Genomic DNA, 22,941 nt, shown 5'->3' with positions numbered 1-22,941 from the left:
TGTCAAATACTATACGTATAACGAAGTGGCATTTCATAGTGGAAGTCATACGTCAAAGTCAAATGTCAAAATTGTCGAATTGCCTGGCACTTTCAAAACAAGCTCACGTGTTGGTTATGCATGATCGTGTTGTAGTAGTGAATTAAATTATATTCTATGAACTTAGATGTTAAATAACGCAAAATGCAAATAAAACAGGAAGACACGGAAATAGACATATTTGTCGCCACTAAAATAGGTTCATTTAAACGTAAGTAGCGTGGTATTGCAATGTACAATTGTCCGTAGGTAAATGCTGAACATTATTTTGATTTAAGGGGGAAGAATAGCTTTGCGATCGTAATGAAATAACGGTACTTTTTCTATGAAATTTCCTTTTCGGGAAAAATCGGTTTCCACTAACTAAATCTTAACAAATCACTGATTTTGATGTCGATCGCTTCAGCATAATATATTCTAGGTTTATAGGTTTCGCTTAAAAAAAAAACGATTAACCTAGTTCTATATACATGTCTAATATCAATAAATAAAATAAAAAAAAAAAAAAAAAAAAAAAAAAAAAGATCTATCTCTCCAAACATCTTTCCAGATGTGAAATACCACACGGACGCTACAAAGAACAATAAGAAGTGTATAGAGAACCTGGTGGACATCAAGTCTCTGCAGAAAGATGAGGGCGTCACCTGCATGGAGTGGGGGAATGCGGAGCAGACCGAGATACTGCTGGGAAAGAAGAATCAACAGGTATTAGCCTCTAGTGGCAAGAAAACCGACCAAGTGCAAGTCGGACTCACATTCTAAGGGTGTATTACACAATTTTTAATGTCAGCTGCAGAGAAAAGGCAACCCCCCCTGCATACAAAGTTCTGTAAATTAGTATGGATGTGGGGTACCTGTACCTATTTTTATGTGAAACGTGAGATGTCTTTAAAAAATCCGTAGGGGTCGGATCAAAAACTAAGTTATTAAGGACAACTAACGCTTGACTGCACATTTCTAATAGGTTTTTCTGTGTGTGGTAAAGAGCTATTTTGTATATTTTTTTCAAAATTTTAGACTCAGTGGTTTCGGAGGTAAAGGGGGAATGGTAATTTTTTTGGCTATTCTCTTAAATAATTTCTGAACTATTTATTTTAAAATTACAAAAAAAATATATTTGAGATTCTCATAACGCGCTCTTTCATTTAATATGTAACACAATATAGTTTTAAAAACTTATTTTTTTAATTTTCTTATTTCTCATCTCGGCCGAGGCGGCGCGCGCGAGGCACGTCTAAAAATGTCGATACAACACGCGCGTCTCACTTTGTACTGCACCCCATTTCACAATGGAATACAACTGTTTCCCTTTTTCAGATCCAAGTTTATAGTTCAGATGGAACTCTCCACCGCACTTACACTGCCGACCATGGAACAGGACATGTTGTCGGCGTCGGGCGGTGCCGACGACTGATCAGCGCGCTTAGTACTGGTGTTGTTAAGGTAACTACTTCCAATTCTTGGCACCTACACTGTCGACCAAGGGACTATGTTGAAGACTGGTCAGTGCGGCGTCGTTCAGGTATCAACAAGTTCATAGGTCAGACGGATTCACATTAAAATAATAATAAGTTTTATTTCTTTAAAGCTTATGCTAATGGTTTTATACAATGGTAAATATACAATTTATACTTAAATACTAGTACATTCATAGATTCAACTCAAAATAGGTACAGGTCAAGTGAAAAACTTTAATACCGAACGAATTTGTATTTTCTGTCGCTCATGGAAATTTGATAACAATAATTTAACAATATTGACCGAATTTGATTAACAATATTGACCGAAAATCATCCCTTAAGAGGGTCAAAAGCGGGGTGGAATTGAGATTATTAATGAATTGCCTGATAATCTGTGTGAGCAATTAAGCATATACCTATATATGCCTGCCGCCACCAATCCGTTCGCTGAAGTCGTTAAGTGGCTTCAAATCGAAATGTCGTGCACACTTGTTACAAATTCAATTACAGACATCACAGTAACATATCAGTCACTCACTCGCACACTTATCACACACACTTTTACATTTCCGCGGCAATTTGATGATTTGTTTTAGTTTTAGTCTTTGTTTTAGTTTTAGTCTTAAGTTTAGTTCGTTCTGGTGTTGGTTTTTTCTGTAACTTTCGTTATAAATATATTTAAAAAAGGCGGTTATTAATATTTTGTTTGTCTTAATTTTCTGTTTAATAATGTTTGTATTTTTATGTCAATGTAAATTTTATTTGTGTGTCGTTGGCGTACGTCTCGCATTATTTTTAGATTAAGCCAGGTCCCCACAGAAAACCAGCGCCACGGTTTGCCGCGGCACTATGCTGAGTGGGGATCCTTTTTGGCGTCCAAATGTTTTTTTGTCTGCATGCTTTTCTTTTTTATGTACTATGTTGTGGCGTCAAATAAATGTATTTTCTTTCTTTCTTTCTTTCTTTCTTCTATATGCTCAAATGGATTGATTGCCATTAGACTTTATCCAGGCGCTATTCTTACTCTAGCTGCGGTTACTAAGTCCATGCAGACGAAGTCGCTGGCAAAAGCTAGTTTTCTATATCTCTATCTATTTTTTTTTCTATTTAGATATGGAAGAAGAAGGAGGAGGTGCTGGTGGACACGGGGGGCAAGCTGGACCGGATGAGGGTCTGCGCCGAACAACAGCTATTTGCCACGGGTGAGTTGTAGCAAAGAGACGAGCATATATAGGCTTATTGTCATAGTACATCTTGACATTTAATTTATATTACAATATGAGTATGAGTACATTTTGTAGTCACAGTGCTATCTTTCGACACAGTGTTAGTCTCAGCTTTCCGAGTCCAGTCCGGACACATCCCTACAAACAAATTTCTGTGCATGATGGGTGTTAAATCGTCACCACTGTGTGCAAACTGTCAGAAGACTGATGACTTGTCTCACGTGTTGTTGGAATGCGTCCGGAATTCGGACTTGAGAAAAAGAATTTTTGGTAGTCTGGGCTCCATGCACAATTGACAGATCAATTGTTGGTTGGCAGAGCCTATATCGGACAAAGCAATCAGTGTTTACCACTTTATTGACCTCTCCCTTGAGTAGGGAACTATGATAGCACCCATGAGGCTGACATGTTCACCTAGAGTGTCCAAAGCCTCCATAAAAACCAGATAAAAAAAAAAAAAAAAAGAATTAAAACTAAAAAACCGGCCAAGTGCGAGTCGGACTCGCGCACCGAGGGTTCCGTACTTTTTTTAGTATTTTTTGTTGTAGCGGCAACAGAAATACATCTGTGAAAATTTCAACTGTCTAGCTATCACGATTCATGAGATACAGCCTGGTGACAGACAAACAGATGGACAGCGGAGCGGAGTCTTAGTAATAGGGTCCCGTTTTTACCCTTTGGGTACGGAACCCTAAAAATATATACATATTTATACACGGTGGCTAAAAAAAGTGCATTGCCGTTGCCAGGGAAGTTTTGGGATTATACTGAGCAACTTTTACTATGGGACCAACCGTGAAATCGCAAATAAAAATTTTGCTGTTTCATACATTTTGGCTTTTCGGAGATCAGTCTAATTACCTCACGATGCTTACCTTCACCAAGGGGTAACTAATTTCTAAAAAACTTAATGGCATGGATCTTGTTTACAAGTTTAAGGTTCTTATTAAAAAAAAACATGCGAAAATGAAAGTACGGTTTACGACTAATGATTCACAGGTTTTTATTTTTGCTCAAATTAGACAAAACACTCCAAAAATCTGCAAGAACAATAGTTCGGAATTGACCTGCGAAGATCCTTAAAACAATGGTAAGTATTTTGATTTCCAGGAGGCGAAGAAAACGACCTGAAAATCTACCGCATCGGCGAGCCCGAGCCCATCTTCAGCGCCAAAAACTTAGCTCATGACTGGCTCCAACTGCGCCGAGACATCTGGGTGTCTGACCTGTGCTGGTGCGGCCAGGGCGGTCAGCTAGCTGCCGTGTGCTCCCGCCATGGCTATATCAGGTACGATAGTAATAGAACCCATCTTTAGCGCCAGAAACTTAGCTCATGACTGGCTCCAACTGCGTCGAGACATCTGGGTGTCTGACCTGTGCTAGTGCGGTCAGGGCGGTCAGCTAGCTGCCGTGTGCTCCCGCCATGGCTATATCAGGTACGTCAGTAATAGAACCCATCTTCAGCGCCAGAAACTTAGCTCATGACTGGCTCCAACTGCGCCGAGACATCTGGGTGTCTGACCTGTGCTGGTGTGGTCAGGGCGGTCAGCTAGCTGCCGTGTGCTCCCGCCATGGCTATATCAGGTACGTTAGTAATAAAACCCATCTTCAGCGCCAAAAACTTAGATCATCAGCCTTTTTAGTAAACCATAGAGTAACTTATACATACTGTACCTTTAACAGGTTTTTGACAAGTTTTCAAAGATAATAAAATATGACATTGATGCATCAAGGCGGTTTGTTTACAGAGGACCTACCGGGAAACGCGAATCCAAAAATTTGTTATCTGCCTCTTTATCGCTCTAATATGCAAAAGTGACAGAGATGTTAGATAAAGAAATTTGCGCCCTGGCGCCCCCTACGCAGAGTTTCGCGTAATATTCCCTATTAGATTAGATTATTTTATTTCACGATTTAAATTACAATACAAATTTGCCTGAGCCTAAGAATTGACATCACGATCGTCATAGACTATAAACTATCAGCATGCGAACATTCCACTATCAGCTATCAGCATGCAAACTGCAAACATTCCATAATTAAATTTATAAAATAATATTTCGTCCGCGAAAGTTTATTGTTATAATGTCCACAGGAAATTCGCCCGTATTCCGTAAGTTATTAGAGCCGTTTATTGCCCGCAGACTGTACGACTTGCGCGCACAGCGCCGGCCGGTGTGCAACATCGAGGTGGACAAGATGGCGGCCACCTGTATAGCACCCGGACGGGACGAGAGGTCAGTTCAAGGGGTCCCTGGCAGGGACCGGCCCGCTATCCCTTATCGGGGTTTTATAAGGGTATTACATAAGGCTTAACTCACCATACCCTTTGCCAGACGAAACCCTTTGTTTTGGTTTTAAAAACCCTTATATAAAGCTACCACATTTGAGTAATTGGTAGCCCAAATACCCTTACAAAACCCTTATCATCCGCTCACCAACACCTTGCATATTGCTTATAAGGGTTAGCCTTATAAAGGGCTTCCCTTTTAGCATATAAGCGTGCTAATTTAAGTCGTCTACCTTGTTCATAAAGCACACATTACTTCGAATCCGAGCGATCGTCGGCGGCGACGGCGGCGTTCTTTGACTAGGCACGTATTTTCGTTCCTTTTCATACACTACCGTAGATATATACTAATCCTGTCTCTTTCACGCAAAGGGAAACCTTTATAAAAAGCGCTTAAAGATAAGGGTAACCCTTATTAAGAGCTAGCCTTATTTTTGGTTAGCTTTTCGGTAAGGGTTAGTCAAAGGTAAGGGTATGAATAGGCTTGCAGTTCAAAAGGGAAAGTCTTTCCATGTGTTAGCCGTGTTTAAGTGTCACCCATTGAAAGGGTTTTATCGCGGAAAGGGTTGTCCGGTCCCTGGTCCCTGGCGCCAATGACCTTCGATCTGAATCCCTTAGTTTTCTAATGTTTTTTTCATCACAATTGCTCGAAAAAGATCTTATTTCATGCAGGTGTACTGAAGGACAAAGGCCTATATTGTTCCCGCGTGAGTTATGGATTGTGAAAAAAAAAACTTTGACTATTAATTAACTAGGTATAAATGAGTATTACTTAGATTTTGTTACAAAATTCAACATGTGTCATCATCCCTATTATAACAGACTAGTTTTTGCCCGCGACTTCGTCTGCGTGGACTTAGTAACTCCAGCAAGTTAGAATAGCGCCTGGAGAAAGTCTTATAGCAATTATTCAATTTGAGCATATTATGCACACAAATTAGCAGAAACTTCATTAATTATCTCAATTCCACTCCGCTTTTTACTTTCTCAACGGATGATTTTCGGGATAAAAACTATCCTATGTCCTTCTCAGGGACTCAACCTATCTCTATGCCAAATTTCATCTAAATCGATTTAGCGGTTTAAGCGTGAAGAGGGAACACACAGACAGACGGACAGACTTTCGCATTTATAATATGACTAGCTTTTGCCCGCGACTTCGTCTGCGTGGAATTAGTAATTTGGGTACCTTAATTCTTAAACAAATTATTTCACCCCCAAATTGGTCCACACTATACATTTCCACCCCATTTTTTACACCCTTAAGGGATGATTTCGGGGATAAAAGTTATTCTATATCCTTTTCCACAGCTCAAACTATCCCCATACCAAGTTTCATCTAAATCGGTTCAGCGGTTATTGATTCCCCATACAAATTTCCACCCCCCTTTTCACCCCCTTGAGGGGTGAGTTCTGGGATAAAAAGTATCCTATGTCCTTCCCCGGGACTCAAACTATCTGTATACCAAATTTCAACTAAATCGGTTCAGCGGTTTAAGCGTGAAGAGGTAACACACAGACAGACTTTCGCATTTATAATATTAGTATGGATTTAACGTTTCAGGCAAGTAATGGTGGGTTTCGGTCGCGGGCAGCTCCACGCCGTGGACTTGCGCGCCGCCCGGCTCGACCGCGGCTTCAAGGGCGCCGCGGGGGCCGTCACCGCGGCCGCCGCGGCCGGGGGGCTAGTCTACAGCGCGAGCCTGGACCGCCATCTGCGAGTGCATTGCTACAACACCAAGCAGCTCTTGTATAAGGTGAGAACTTCCGGGGCGCCGCGGGGGCCGTCACCGCGGCCGCCGCGGCCGGGGGGCTAGTCTACAGCGCGAGCCTGGACCGCCATCTGCGAGTGCATTGCTACAACACCAAGCAGCTCTTGTATAAGGTGAGAACTTCCGGGGCGCCGCGGGGGCCGTCACCGCGGCCGGGGGGCTAGTCTACAGCGCGAGCCTGGACCGCCATCTGCGAGTGCATTGCTACAACACCAAGCAGCTCTTGTATAAGGTGAGAACTTCCGGGGCGCCGCGGGGGCCGTCACCGCGGCCGCCGCGGCCGGGGGGCTAGTCTACAGCGCGAGCCTGGACCGCCATCTGCGAGTGCATTGCTACAACACCAAGCAGCTCTTGTATAAGGTGAGAACTTCCGGGGCGCCGCGGGGGCCGTCACCGCGGCCGCCGCGGCCGGGGGGCTAGTCTACAGCGCGAGCCTGGACCGCCATCTGCGAGTGCATTGCTACAACACCAAGCAGCTCTTGTATAAGGTGAGAACTTCCGGGGCGCCGCGGGGGCCGTCACCGCGGCCGCCGCGGCCGGGGGGCTAGTCTACAGCGCGAGCCTGGACCGCCATCTGCGAGTGCATTGCTACAACACCAAGCAGCTCTTGTATAAGGTGAGAACTTCCGGGGCGCCGCGGGGGCCGTCACCGCGGCCGCCGCGGCCGGGGGGCTAGTCTACAGCGCGAGCCTGGACCGCCATCTGCGAGTGCATTGCTACAACACCAAGCAGCTCTTGTATAAGGTGAGAACTTCCGGGGCGCCGCGGGGGCCGTCACCGCGGCCGCCGCGGCCGGGGGGCTAGTCTACAGCGCGAGCCTGGACCGCCATCTGCGAGTGCATTGCTACAACACCAAGCAGCTCTTGTATAAGGTGAGAACTTCCGGGGCGCCGCGGGGGCCGTCACCGCGGCCGCCGCGGCCGGGGGGCTAGTCTACAGCGCGAGCCTGGACCGCCATCTGCGAGTGCATTGCTACAACACCAAGCAGCTCTTGTATAAGGTGAGAACTTCCGGGGCGCCGCGGGGGCCGTGACCGCGGCCGCCGCGGCCGGGGGGCTAGTCTACAGCGCGAGCCTGGACCGCCATCTGCGAGTGCATTGCTACAACACCAAGCAGCTCTTGTATAAGGTGAGAACTTCCGGGGCGCCGCGGGGGCCGTGACCGCGGCCGCCGCGGCCGGGGGGCTAGTCTACAGCGCGAGCCTGGACCGCCATCTGCGAGTGCATTGCTACAACACCAAGCAGCTCTTGTATAAGGTGAGAACTTCCGGGGCGCCGCGGGGGCCGTCACCGCGGCCGCCGCGGCCGGGGGGCTAGTCTACAGCGCGAGCCTGGACCGCCATCTGCGAGTGCATTGCTACAACACCAAGCAGCTCTTGTATAAGGTGAGAACTTCCGGGGCGCCGCGGGGGCCGTCACCGCGGCCGCCGCGGCCGGGGGGCTAGTCTACAGCGCGAGCCTGGACCGCCATCTGCGAGTGCATTGCTACAACACCAAGCAGCTCTTGTATAAGGTGAGAACTTCCGGGGCGCCGCGGGGGCCGTCACCGCGGCCGCCGCGGCCGGGGGGCTAGTCTACAGCGCGAGCCTGGACCGCCATCTGCGAGTGCATTGCTACAACACCAAGCAGCTCTTGTATAAGGTGAGAACTTCCGGGGCGCCGCGGGGGCCGTGACCGCGGCCGCCGCGGCCGGGGGGCTAGTCTACAGCGCGAGCCTGGACCGCCATCTGCGAGTGCATTGCTACAACACCAAGCAGCTCTTGTATAAGGTGAGAACTTCCGGGGCGCCGCGGGGGCCGTCACCGCGGCCGCCGCGGCCGGGGGGCTAGTCTACAGCGCGAGCCTGGACCGCCATCTGCGAGTGCATTGCTACAACACCAAGCAGCTCTTGTATAAGGTGAGAACTTCCGGGGCGCCGCGGGGGCCGTGACCGCGGCCGCCGCGGCCGGGGGGCTAGTCTACAGCGCGAGCCTGGACCGCCATCTGCGAGTGCATTGCTACAACACCAAGCAGCTCTTGTATAAGGTGAGAACTTCCGGGGCGCCGCGGGGGCCGTCACCGCGGCCGCCGCGGCCGGGGGGCTAGTCTACAGCGCGAGCCTGGACCGCCATCTGCGAGTGCATTGCTACAACACCAAGCAGCTCTTGTATAAGGTGAGAACTTCCGGGGCGCCGCGGGGGCCGTGACCGCGGCCGCCGCGGCCGGGGGGCTAGTCTACAGCGCGAGCCTGGACCGCCATCTGCGAGTGCATTGCTACAACACCAAGCAGCTCTTGTATAAGGTGAGAACTTCCGGGGCGCCGCGGGGGCCGTCACCGCGGCCGCCGCGGCCGGGGGGCTAGTCTACAGCGCGAGCCTGGACCGCCATCTGCGAGTGCATTGCTACAACACCAAGCAGCTCTTGTATAAGGTGAGAACTTCCGGGGCGCCGCGGGGGCCGTCACCGCGGCCGCCGCGGCCGGGGGGCTAGTCTACAGCGCGAGCCTGGACCGCCATCTGCGAGTGCATTGCTACAACACCAAGCAGCTCTTGTATAAGGTGAGAACTTCCGGGGCGCCGCGGGGGCCGTCACCGCGGCCGCCGCGGCCGGGGGGCTAGTCTACAGCGCGAGCCTGGACCGCCATCTGCGAGTGCATTGCTACAACACCAAGCAGCTCTTGTATAAGGTGAGAACTTCCGGGGCGCCGCGGGGGCCGTCACCGCGGCCGCCGCGGCCGGGGGGCTAGTCTACAGCGCGAGCCTGGACCGCCATCTGCGAGTGCATTGCTACAACACCAAGCAGCTCTTGTATAAGGTGAGAACTTCCGGGGCGCCGCGGGGGCCGTCACCGCGGCCGCCGCGGCCGGGGGGCTAGTCTACAGCGCGAGCCTGGACCGCCATCTGCGAGTGCATTGCTACAACACCAAGCAGCTCTTGTATAAGGTGAGAACTTCCGGGGCGCCGCGGGGGCCGTCACCGCGGCCGCCGCGGCCGGGGGGCTAGTCTACAGCGCGAGCCTGGACCGCCATCTGCGAGTGCATTGCTACAACACCAAGCAGCTCTTGTATAAGGTGAGAACTTCCGGGGCGCCGCGGGGGCCGTGACCGCGGCCGCCGCGGCCGGGGGGCTAGTCTACAGCGCGAGCCTGGACCGCCATCTGCGAGTGCATTGCTACAACACCAAGCAGCTCTTGTATAAGGTGAGAACTTCCGGGGCGCCGCGGGGGCCGTGACCGCGGCCGCCGCGGCCGGGGGGCTAGTCTACAGCGCGAGCCTGGACCGCCATCTGCGAGTGCATTGCTACAACACCAAGCAGCTCTTGTATAAGGTGAGAACTTCCGGGGCGCCGCGGGGGCCGTCACCGCGGCCGCCGCGGCCGGGGGGCTAGTCTACAGCGCGAGCCTGGACCGCCATCTGCGAGTGCATTGCTACAACACCAAGCAGCTCTTGTATAAGGTGAGAACTTCCGGGGCGCCGCGGGGGCCGTCACCGCGGCCGCCGCGGCCGGGGGGCTAGTCTACAGCGCGAGCCTGGACCGCCATCTGCGAGTGCATTGCTACAACACCAAGCAGCTCTTGTATAAGGTGAGAACTTCCGGGGCGCCGCGGGGGCCGTCACCGCGGCCGCCGCGGCCGGGGGGCTAGTCTACAGCGCGAGCCTGGACCGCCATCTGCGAGTGCATTGCTACAACACCAAGCAGCTCTTGTATAAGGTGAGAACTTCCGGGGCGCCGCGGGGGCCGTCACCGCGGCCGCCGCGACCGGGGGGCTAGTCTACAGCGCGAGCCTGGACCGCCATCTGCGAGTGCATTGCTACAACACCAAGCAGCTCTTGTATAAGGTGAGAACTTCCGGGGCGCCGCGGGGGCCGTCACCGCGGCCGCCGCGGCCGGGGGGCTAGTCTACAGCGCGAGCCTGGACCGCCATCTGCGAGTGCATTGCTACAACACCAAGCAGCTCTTGTATAAGGTGAGAACTTCCGGGGCGCCGCGGGGGCCGTCACCGCGGCCGCCGCGGCCGGGGGGCTAGTCTACAGCGCGAGCCTGGACCGCCATCTGCGAGTGCATTGCTACAACACCAAGCAGCTATTGTATAAGGTGAGAACTTCCGGGGCGCCGCGGGGGCCGTCACCGCGGCCGCCGCGGCCGGGGGGCTAGTCTACAGCGCGAGCCTGGACCGCCATCTGCGAGTGCATTGCTACAACACCAAGCAGCTCTTGTATAAGGTGAGAACTTCCGGGGCGCCGCGGGGGCCGTCACCGCGGCCGCCGCGGCCGGGGGGCTAGTCTACAGCGCGAGCCTGGACCGCCATCTGCGAGTGCATTGCTACAACACCAAGCAGCTCTTGTATAAGGTGAGAACTTCCGGGGCGCCGCGGGGGCCGTCACCGCGGCCGGGGGGCTAGTCTACAGCGCGAGCCTGGACCGCCATCTGCGAGTGCATTGCTACAACACCAAGCAGCTCTTGTATAAGGTGAGAACTTCCGGGGCGCCGCGGGGGCCGTCACCGCGGCCGCCGCGGCCGGGGGGCTAGTCTACAGCGCGAGCCTGGACCGCCATCTGCGAGTGCATTGCTACAACACCAAGCAGCTCTTGTATAAGGTGAGAACTTCCGGGGCGCCGCGGGGGCCGTCACCGCGGCCGCCGCGGCCGGGGGGCTAGTCTACAGCGCGAGCCTGGACCGCCATCTGCGAGTGCATTGCTACAACACCAAGCAGCTCTTGTATAAGGTGAGAACTTCCGGGGCGCCGCGGGGGCCGTCACCGCGGCCGCCGCGGCCGGGGGGCTAGTCTACAGCGCGAGCCTGGACCGCCATCTGCGAGTGCATTGCTACAACACCAAGCAGCTCTTGTATAAGGTGAGAACTTCCGGGGCGCCGCGGGGGCCGTGACCGCGGCCGCCGCGGCCGGGGGGCTAGTCTACAGCGCGAGCCTGGACCGCCATCTGCAAGTGCATTGCTACAACACCAAGCAGCTCTTGTATAAGGTGAGAACTTCCGGGGCGCCGCGGGGGCCGTCACCGCGGCCGCCGCGGCCGGGGGGCTAGTCTACAGCGCGAGCCTGGACCGCCATCTGCGAGTGCATTGCTACAACACCAAGCAGCTCTTGTATAAGGTGAGAACTATTTTTTACAGTACATATGGTGCTACTTTCTCGCACTAGTGCGTCAAATAGCACTTTTCGTGCATATGTCGAAAGTTTAAAGGGCCATATGTACTGTAAAACGTTGTACGATACATGTGCGAATAGGTAATTCGCCACTCGTTTCGAATTTCCTTATTTCCGCACTTGTATCGTAAATAACTATTGTCGTTTCCGTAATTGAAATTTATTTTTCACCTCAGCAGCTCGAACAAGCCTACTTTACGTGAAACAAAGTAGCTTTTTAATTTAGTGAAGGCATAGAGTAACTTATACTAGAGCGGTACTGTCATAGTAAATTTTGTAACCCCAGTAAATTCACTGCCATCTGTCGACACACTTTAAAACTAAAAATGAAGATTTATAAAAATACGATAGAATGTATTTAAATATAGATAAATGTTTTTTTTTATTTGCATTAATTATTTTTATGATTATGACCCATGTTCTTTCACTTATATGCGTTAAAATTGTTAAATAACAAACGAAACCGTCAACGCCATCTATACGACTGTAGGCCAAAACTAGTAGCGCCCTCTGAACGAGAATCAAATTTTCTTGATTTTCGAGGCACGTTTTTTTCCTTAGACTGTATCCATCTATTACGGAGTTATATCTATCTTTGGTGAAGGCCATGAACTGCCACTTCATACTTTGATTACAAGTTTTTTTTTTCTTAATTATTCTGTGTAATTCGAAATACATTTTAACCTTTAATGTGTTCTCACCACTGAGGTGAAAAATTATATGTGCAACACGAGAGCAAAGTTATTTTACATCTCGTGTTTTTGAGTCCCTCGCTACGCTCAAGATTCTAACTTAGAATCAATTATAGAATCTTTCGCTTACTCGGGACTCAAAATAAAGACTCGCAAAAAAAACCAACTTTCCTCTCTTGTTGCACAAATACAACTATACTTTTAATCGTTTTAAACTATAGTTTTAATCGTGTGTCGATAGATGGCAGTGAATTTACTGTGGTTACAAAATTTACTATGACAGTACCGCTCTATCCTATTATATCCTCTTTGGTAGAGGTAAATAACGAGCGGTCTTATCGCTAAGGCTGCGTCTAACGCAGGCGAACAACTCGCGAACACGAAGTGAAGCGTCGCGACGCGGCGGCCAAGCGAATTAAGGGTCCCCAGCAAGCTCGGTTCTCCATACAAACGTAGTTCCGCTCTCATTTTAAAACGACTAGCTAGATTGCTTTGAAACTTTGTACTTGCAATAGGATAAAGTATGTCTATGTCTGTAATTGGTTTATGCAGCTTCAGATACCATAGTTAAAGAAATACAGCGAATTTAAGTTTTCCATACAAAACTTGTTTTTGCTCTATTTCGTTTGTTTTATAAACTGGAGCTATATAAACTAATTTCAGACCTAAATATACCTCATGTCATTATATGTGCAAAGTTTCATTACAATCCAACACGTAGTTTTAAAATGAGAGCGGAACTACGTTTGTATGGGAAGGTGCAATTCGGCCAAGCTTGCCGGGGACTCTTAATGCAGATATATGTGACAGTTTCAACCAAAAGGTACCACATTGTCGCTTGTTGATAAGGTTGATTTCTAATTGAAGCTATGTGGAAATAGCGCCTTACTGACAAGCGACAATAAGTACCCTTTTGGTTGAAAATGGCACATTTATTTTACATAATTGACTATTCAAAGTTTTTTCAATTATGGTTCAATTTTTATTTATTCGAATGTATTTTTCGCAGCAATACTTGACCTCGAAGCTGACTGGACTCCTGATACAGACAGAGGGCAGCACTCCTCTCCGCTCAGCACCGGAAGTCAAGGAGGAACTCGAGGATCAGGACGAGATGGATCACCTCTTCCAGCACATGGATACCATTGAGTAAGATTCTTATTATTTTCCTTTCTCGTTTCCTAAAGACTGAGGGTCACGATCACATAAGGCCATTGTTTTGTGCACCAACGGGCTTAGCACGGTAGTATTTTTATCGCCTGTCAACATGCCTGTCACGTTCTAACAAGTAGGCAAAGATAGATATAACTCCGTAAGGACTATCTTTGAAGTAGGTAAATGCGAAAGTGACAGTGACAGGCATAGTGACAGGTTGACACCACAAGACTCCATTCTAATGGGGTTGGCAACTGTCAAAGGTTTGCAGAGATGGCGCCATCATAGCTTGCCCCTTTTTCTATGAGTTGGCTTAAAGGGCTGGCATCCAGGGCATTAAAAAAACAAAAATTTGACACAATTCTAGGGATTGACAGGGCAAGCTATGCTGGCGCCATCTGCTAATTATTTCGACCGGCCAACCCCATTCTGCACGATTCCCCGCCGTCCTAGTAATAAGCGCCTGTGTAAATATCATAGAAAAATATACTTATTTCTCATATTGTGAGCATAGAGTGCTCACTCCATACATCGGTTTTGATACCAAAACGACTATTATTTTCGTAGTCGATAACTAGCGTCAAGTACTGGTACTTGACATTAGATGTTACTTGTGACGCGACTGACCATGGAGACTATATAAAGGAGCCAAATCTCTATGTACGAAAAGTGTCCATCAAAAAACAGTAATTAGGCGGCGCCACCATACACCGAAATACTACCAAAAACAACCTACGTAATTTGGTCGGGTTATTTGTTGGTTCATGTTATACTCATGTCCCAGAGCCTAACTAGCGCCACCGGAGAGATTAGGAACTATTATTTAAAGCTGAAAGCGGTCACTTTTGCAACAATTCTGCCATAAGAGATTGGCATCCTTCCTATACCATCCATACGACTGACGAAAAGTGTATTACTCAACAATTTCTGCATTGATAAAAAAAAACCAGACAAGTGCGAGTCGGAGTCGCCCACCGAGGGTTCCGGACAAATTAAATTTTTAGTATATGTTTTTCGCACGTGTGTCGTGTATCCTACAAAGTTTAGTACATATGACCCTTTAAATTTTCGACGTAGTTACGTAATGTGCTTATTATAGCACCTGGTGTTCTAATGTACCAGATGTACTGTAAAGTAGATTATATAACAAGGGCACAAAATACACATCTTATGCAATCAATTACATACATGCATAGGTATAATAACATATTTACTTTGTTCATACGTAATCACTAATTATTTATTTATTCAGAGCCCACTGTGTCCCACTGCTGGGCAAAGGCCTCCCCCCTCTTTTTCCACTCGTCTCTGTTTAATGCTATATCTGGCCAGCCTGTCAAGAAGGAGTCCAAGTTATCCCGCCATCGACGAGGTCTGCCGGATACCCGGTTAGACTCGTGGGGCTCCCACTCCGTGGTTAACTTGGCCCACAAGTCGTCCGGCATTCGGCAGACATGACCAGCCCAGTCCCATTTCAACTTGGCCGCTTTCCGAGCTACGTCTATTATTTGAGTCTTAGAGCGCAGCGTGGTGTTTCGGACTCACTAATAAAATAAATAATATTTTCACAGAGAAAAACCCAAAAAGAAAAAGCTGCCACCAGTACCTACCCCATCCAAAAAAGCGAAACCGTCGCTAGAGGGCAGCACGATAGACCTGAACGAAGAGCAGACCCAAGAAGATGATCAAGAAGATGCCATCAAGAAGTTGCTGAAAAGCACCGAGAAGCAGAAGAGAAGGATGGAGAAGAAAAAGAAGGAAAAGAAAGCTAAAAGCGTGTTCCATAATGCTTAGAATAAATTTACATAATATTTTTGTTTTTTATTTGATTGTTATTACCAAAGATAGATGTAACTCTGTAATAGATGGATACAGTCTAAGGAAAAAACGTGCCTCGAAAATCACAAAAATTTGATTCTCGATCAGAGTGCGCCACTAGTTTTGGCCTACTCTCGTATAGAGGGCGTTGACAGTTTCGTTTGTTATTTATAATTTTAACGCATATCAGTAAAAGAACATGGGTCAAAATCACATAAAAATAATTAATGCAAATAAAAAAATCATTTATCCATATTTAAATACATTTTAACGTATTTTTATAAATCTTCATTTTTAGTTTTAAAGTATGTCGATAGATGGCAGTGAATTTACAGCGGTTACAATATTTACTATGACAGTACCGCTCTATCTTATTATATCCTCTTTGGTATTACTTTCCATTACTGAAAAATGAAACGGTATTCCGGACATTTGGGAGGCATGCGCGGAGCCGAAGCCAATACGTAGACCCTTTTCACACTTTTGGGGTCGTCCAGAAATCATGTGATCGTTTAGAGGGGGGGGGGGGGGGAGGGGTAAGAAAAATATCACGAATGTTTACGATGGGGGAGGGGGGTCAAAGAAGATATCACGTGTATTTTTTTTCAAAGCGAGAAAGAATAAAAATAATTATTATAAGTATACCTACTACTCATGCTTTTCAACCACAACATAGAACTGTCACAGTTTGCGGGAGCTATGAGACATGAGACGTTTTTCCTCAATCATCCGCCATTGCTATCAAATCAAAAACGAATGAATACAAAATTACAAAGAGGATATAATAAGATAGAGCGATACTGTCATAGTAAATTTTGTAACCATGGAGACTATATAAAGGAGCCAAATCTCTATGTATGAAAAGTGTCCATCAAAAAACAGTAATTAGGCGGCGCCACCATACACCGAAATACTACCAAAAAGAACCTACGTAATTTGGTCGGGTTATTTGTTGCCTTATATGGTTCATGTTATACTCATGTCCCAGAGCCTAACTAGCGCCACCGGAGAGATTAGGAACTATTATTTAAAGCTGAAAGCGGTCACTTTTATAACAATTCTGCCATAAGAGATTGCGATCCTTTCTATACCATCCATATTTGTAACCACTGTAAATTCACTGCCATCTATCGACACACTTTAAAACTAAAAATGAGGATTTATAAAAATACGTTAAAATGTATTAAAATATGGATAAATGATTTTTTTATTTGCAATAATTATTTTTATATGATTTTGACCCATTTGAATGTGAAAGAATCACTGATATGCGTTTAAATTATAAATAACAAACGAAACCGTCAACGCCCTCTATACGAGAGTAGGCCAAAGCAATAATTATCACGTGATCTTGTGGTAGGGGGGGGGGGGTTTAAAATCACCTAATATGATCACATGATTTCTGGACCACCCCTTTAGTTAAAAAGTATATGTTACACGTTTTTCTGAAGACCTCCACGTATCAAATAAAATAAGCCTTTCTGTAAATAATTTATTTACCACTGGTACATTAAATTCGAAATAATTCTTAACAGTATGTATCTATGTACCTATTTCATTGCAAAAATAAATACATGTAAACATTAATGATTGCAAAAATTACGATTGACTATAATTAATTATAAAAAATGTATAATAATATTTTCAGAAGCGCTGGTGGCCTAGCGGTAAGAGCGTGCGACTTTCAATCCGGAGGTCGCGGGTTCAAACCTCCGGCTCGTACCAATGAGTTTTTCGGAACTTATGTACGGAATATCATTTGATATTTATACCAGTCGCTTTTCGGTGAAGGAAAACATCGTGAGGAAACCGGACTAATCCTAACAAGGCCTAGTTTCCCCCTCTGGGTTGGAAGGTCAGATGGCAATCGCTTTCGTAAAAACTAGTGCCTACGCCAATTCTTAGGATTAGTTGTCAAGCGGACCCGAGGCTCCCATGAGCCGTGGCAAAATGCCGGGATAACGCGAGGAAGATGATGATAAAAATAATTTTACTTTTTCGTTATTTCACTACAATATCTTTTACTTATACTTTAAAGTATAGCTAATTACTTGTGCTTACACAATTTTATTAATAAAAATAATTAATGCAAAAAAGTAAAACTAAATTACAACAAATACAATATTACCCCCCACTCTGATTATCCCCCGGACCAAATGTGCCAAAAATACTGACGGCATTACCTCGCTGAATGGCCAGGGATATCTTTTGGACGAGGAAAGAACCAGAGCGAGGGTCGCCGCCCCTTTATAAGAATAGCTTGAAATTAATAAGCTGAATTTTTAACAACTGCTAAAAATAAGCACTACGCCGTACTATTTACTTATACGAAAAGAATTAAAAATCGTAGCCGAGTAAGTTTTTGACGTGATAACGTCTTTTGACCTCGTAAGGCCCAATGTGCATTACGATGTACTCTGTGTTTCAATCTAATTTGAACCTTACGCTAACTGAATTAAGTAGCATTTCTTTTGTTTCATTGTTTTCTAAAACAAACGAAGGTCTTTTACACAACAAGGTTCAAATTAAAAATAGGGAAGCTTTGTATGGTGGGCCTTACGATTTACGATGAATACCGGTAGCATGGAGACTATATAAAGGAGCCAAATCTCTATGTACGAAAAGTGTCCATCAAAAAACAGTAATTAGGCGGCGCCACCATACACCGAAATACTACCAAAAACAACCTACGTAATTTGGTCGGGTTATTTGTTGCCTTATATGGTTCATGTTATACTCATGTCCCAGAGCCTAACTAGCGCCACCGGAGAGATTAGGAACTATTATTTAAAGCTGAAAGCGGTCACTTTTGCAAGAATTCTGCCATAAGAGATTGGCATCCTTCCTATACCATCCATAACCGGTAGCATGAAAAAGTGTCACGTTCTGGACAGATCTCCATGGTAACGTTGTGGACATATCTCCATGGTAACGTATACGTTTAAATAAAAGTATGGATGGTATAGAAAGGATGCCTATCTCTTATGGCAGAATTGTTGCAAAAGTGACCGCTTTCAGCTTTAAATAATAGTTCCTAATCTCTCCAGTGGCGCTAGTTAGGCTCTGGGACATGAGTATAACATGAACCATATAAGGCAACAAATAACCCGACCAAATTACGTAGGTTGTTTTTGGTAGTATTTCGGTGTATGGTGGCGCCGCCTAATTACTGTTTTTTGATGGACACTTTTCATATATAGAGATTTGGCTCCTTTATACATATAGTATCCATGAGTAAAAGTATGCAATTTTTCATCAATGTTTTCTTATGCCGTTATCACGCATCCATAAACCGACTTTACAGACAACCATTTTTTTGTATAACATTTCACTTTTAATAACAAAACTTCCGTGACTTTCCGTGACCGTCAACGCAAGCTCCTGATGACGCTACTCGGTACGGAGTGAAACATGTCGAGCGTTTTCGACTTAAAATACGTGAGTGACCCGTTATTAATATATTTAATAACATTTCACTTATTAGTAATTGGACAACTTAATACCATAATCATTCTTATCTTATCGTGATATATATTTATCTTTTATCAATACTAAATACCTACCGATAAACAATGTTCAAATTATCTTATAATTAATTGGGCGATAAGTTTAATATAACATTATTTTATATGATAATACCAAAGACGAGTGAACAGTCAAGAACCATACCACAATATTGCCAATATTGCATTTTCACCCTACTTACATATCTATGTATGTCGTTTCAATCGAATAATGGACCCGGACATACATACATACATTTCAAGTAAAATAAAAACTTGTAAAATAGTGTGAAAAGTCGATTTGATTAAACGATGATTCGATTATTTCCTCCATAAAAATTACATACAAACCGGAATGTACGTTTTAATTAATCACAACATTTTAAAAATCGATTAGCAGTCGCTTTCGATTCCGATTACTATAAAACAGGGTCCCTTTGTATAACATAATTATAAAGTCATAAATTATGACTCTTAATGTAATGATTGTCATATTATCAAAAACCGTTAACTTTTCAGGATTTTCCTCGGGTTATCCTATAAATAGGTTAGGTTAGGTTAGCGTTTCTGAGAAAAACCAAATTATGACCAACGAAAATGTGGACTGAATACATTATGACTTAAAACTATATGGGAAACAATAAAGACCTCTACAAAACACTCTTTTGACGATGCGTTGATACTAGGGAATGCGAACCGGTTTTTAATTGTATGAAATTTCGGTTAATCAATCAATATATTTTATTTCAGACTAATGTCCATAGTGTTAGTGTACATTCCCTTAAGCCTATGTTAGTTCAACCTATACTAACTAACCGGTTAATAACCGGTTTTTTTATACAATTAAAAACCGGTTTGCATTCTCTAGTTCTAGTTGATACTTGTTGCGGTATTTTGCATGTATATATCTATAAAGGCTGATGTCTAATAGTGATTGTACGTTTTTATTATCAACTCGTCTTTAACTCCCCTGATAATTCTGAGTAGTACAACGAACATTTCCTCTTATCTCGAACGCTTAATGAAACAAAGACATTGTGTTTTTTGCGCAAGTGGAAATTATTACTTCAGTGAAAGGAAAATTAGCAGAATAATCAGATTTAGTAGCGACTTTATTACCTAGATTGATTCTCGTACTAAGCTAGATACCTAACAATACACTAAAGTGATTAAAGATTTAATAACAGGCCGGTTTATACGGAAATATTGTGTAAAAATACCCGCCTTGATTGTTTTATACGGTCATAGAGTAAAATTTATGTTTTTTTTTAACTGATCGGCGATTGACCATAGTCACACCTGATGGAAAGTGAAGACAGGGCCTAAGATGGAGCTCACATTCCATTCCGAGTGAATAGGCGGTTCAGTAACAGCCTATTCACTCTTGCTTTAAAGAGACCGAGGTCATATTGATCAGGGAATACAGATGGCGGGAGCGCATTCCATTCCTTAGCCGTCCGTTAGTTATAAGTATATTAAATATATGTGACGTTTTCAACTAAAAGGTACCACGTTGTCGATGGCGATAAGGTTGATTTCTAATTGAAGCTATATGGAAATATCCTCCTGCAAAGACACACAGTCGGACAATTGCTGCACTCCATAAATGAGCTTTAGGTCGTCAGCATATAATAAACATCTGGCATACTTAGGGACTGCAGCTAAGTCAGTTATCATTAAGCCAAATAGAAACGGACCTAAAATCGAACCCTGACTGACTCCGGATCGTGTGTACGTGTTCGTTTCGATACGAAGCATCCATGCTGCACGTACTGCTGTCGATCCCGCAGATAACTGGCAAACAACCGGAGCAGCTTCGGCGAGAAGCCAACGCTACATACTCGTAGCTTGCTCAACAGTATGTCGTTATCCACGCGATCGAAGGCCTTCTTAAAGTCGAAGTACAGCACGTCAACTTGTATTCCCTTATCTAAATGCTCAGAGACTGAGTCAACCAGAGTTAATAGGTTCGTTTAAACAGATCGCTTGGGCCTGAAACCGTGCTGAGAATCGCATAGGTAAGGTTTTACTTGAGAAGCGACAAGTCTATTTATGATTGACTCAAACACTTTTGCAACTGAAGATAGAATATATTTTAGTTGGCACTTTTTTTTTAAACCACTAACATTTATTGAGGTATATCTATTGTTTATCATGATTAATCAAAGATGGTCTAAGATTTACCACAATTATGAATAAAGAGTAAAAATTTCCGATAAAAAAGCTTGAAACCCCCCAAACTTCTATGCATTTGACATTTTGAAAGACCTCCATCTACACTAGCGCCCCTAGCGGCGAAATTAAACGCGGTAGCCCTCATTATACCCGATCATTGATATAAGTCTCCTAACGCCCACTATCCTACGATTAATACGAATAATTTCAATGATTTTTAAGAGGAAAGGGGACGATCGATTCTCCATACAAGCATAGTCCTCATTTTCCTTCCTGGATATTGACATTATTTGTGACTTTTGTATTGGTTTAAGACAATGGGTCACATACAGACATTTGATCCTCAAAACAAACCTGATCGACTGATACCATTAAAAAAAAAGTCAACTACCCATTTATTTCATGCTCTAGTGGACAACATTCTATTGGTTCTTAACAAACACATTCCTCGCACGTCTCTTGTGGAAACGCAGCCTAATGATTCAAGTTCCGACTTCCGTAAACCTTATTCCTTATTTCATAAACGTAAATTAAAAAAAAACTTAATTAGGTCAAAACAATGTTATATTAAACGCTATATAATCCGAAATACTTAAGAGTATCGGGTAATTACGGGAATTGGCTCTAATGACATGGAATTATGAGTGATTGTCGGAATCGTCCCACATTCTAAAGCACTCGGAATCAGCCTAATACACCTTTCAACCCATTAGCGCCCACACCCATGCAGTTTTGGGAACCCACCATTTTTATAATGTATTAAGATAAGATAAGATAATCATTTATTTCATTTCAATCTTATATATGTAGTTGGTGAATACATAGGGTGGAGTCCTCCTATTAGGTATGAAGTACCTGTATCAGGAGACCTCGCAAAATGTGTTATGTAGAGTCAGGGGCGTAGCTAGAGGATATATGGCGCCAGGGGCAGTCACCAAATTTGCGCCCCCTGACGACTGACAAAAGTTTCCCTGCTGCTGCCTTTTGCCCATTTTGGCGCCCCCTCTTGGATGGCGCCCGGGGCACTTGCCCCCCCCCCCCCCCCCCCCCCCAGACCCCCCCTAGCTACGCCACTGTGTAGTTACAGTAGAAAATCGAATCAAACGCCGTAACCCAGGTGTGTGTAGGTGGGTACAATGGGCGCTATTGGGTTAAACCATTCCATAAATTTATAACTTAGTTTGTGTAATATTTATTAAAATAAAAATGGGATATTTTTTACAATATTAAAGTAAAATTACTTATTAATCTAAAATAACTATAGTTTTACATTTCGATACATAAATCAAGTTTTAATATTTTTACGTTAATACTTATCGTAATTTGTTCTAAATTTTGTACGCCGGGACGTACAAGGTTAAACTGATAAAACAACGCATTATTTGGCAGTTTAAAATGTAACCATTATAAGGCAAATGCGAATACTCTAAAAGCATTTTTATACGATTTTCTACCTTATTATTACAGACATAAAGTCAATACAAGCAATATCGACTTATTTAGCTCTAAGATAGAAAATCTTATAAGCAGATGAAAAGTATTATAAATAGTAAAATATAAACTAGCTATACACGGTCAAAAAACAGGTGCATTCCCGTTGCTAGGGAGATTTTGGGATTATACTGAGCAACTTTTACTATGTTACCAACCCCAAACAAAAAAAAATTTGG

General features: G+C 45.1%; 1 protein-coding gene across 1 annotated transcript; it reads left to right on the top strand.

The window, feature by feature from the left end:
• The first annotated feature begins 91 nt into the window (after positions 1-91).
• Positions 92-15,592, top strand: LOC134752030 (WD repeat-containing protein 74). The gene is made up of 9 exons (XM_063687590.1): positions 92-250; positions 590-744; positions 1,357-1,482; positions 2,611-2,701; positions 3,836-4,013; positions 4,870-4,962; positions 6,580-6,772; positions 13,630-13,769; positions 15,347-15,592. Exons 1-9 carry the CDS (start codon positions 184-186, stop codon positions 15,567-15,569), a joined length of 1,266 nt encoding a protein of 421 aa, XP_063543660.1. The 5' UTR covers positions 92-183; the 3' UTR covers positions 15,570-15,592.
• The last annotated feature ends 7,349 nt before the right edge of the window (positions 15,593-22,941 follow it).

Source organism: Cydia strobilella, chromosome 24 (genome assembly GCF_947568885.1).
Source record: "Cydia strobilella chromosome 24, ilCydStro3.1, whole genome shotgun sequence".
NCBI lineage: Eukaryota > Metazoa > Arthropoda > Insecta > Lepidoptera > Tortricidae > Cydia > Cydia strobilella.
The sequence above is the reverse complement of the archived record's forward strand: the minus strand, read 5'-3'. Positions and strand labels throughout refer to the sequence as shown.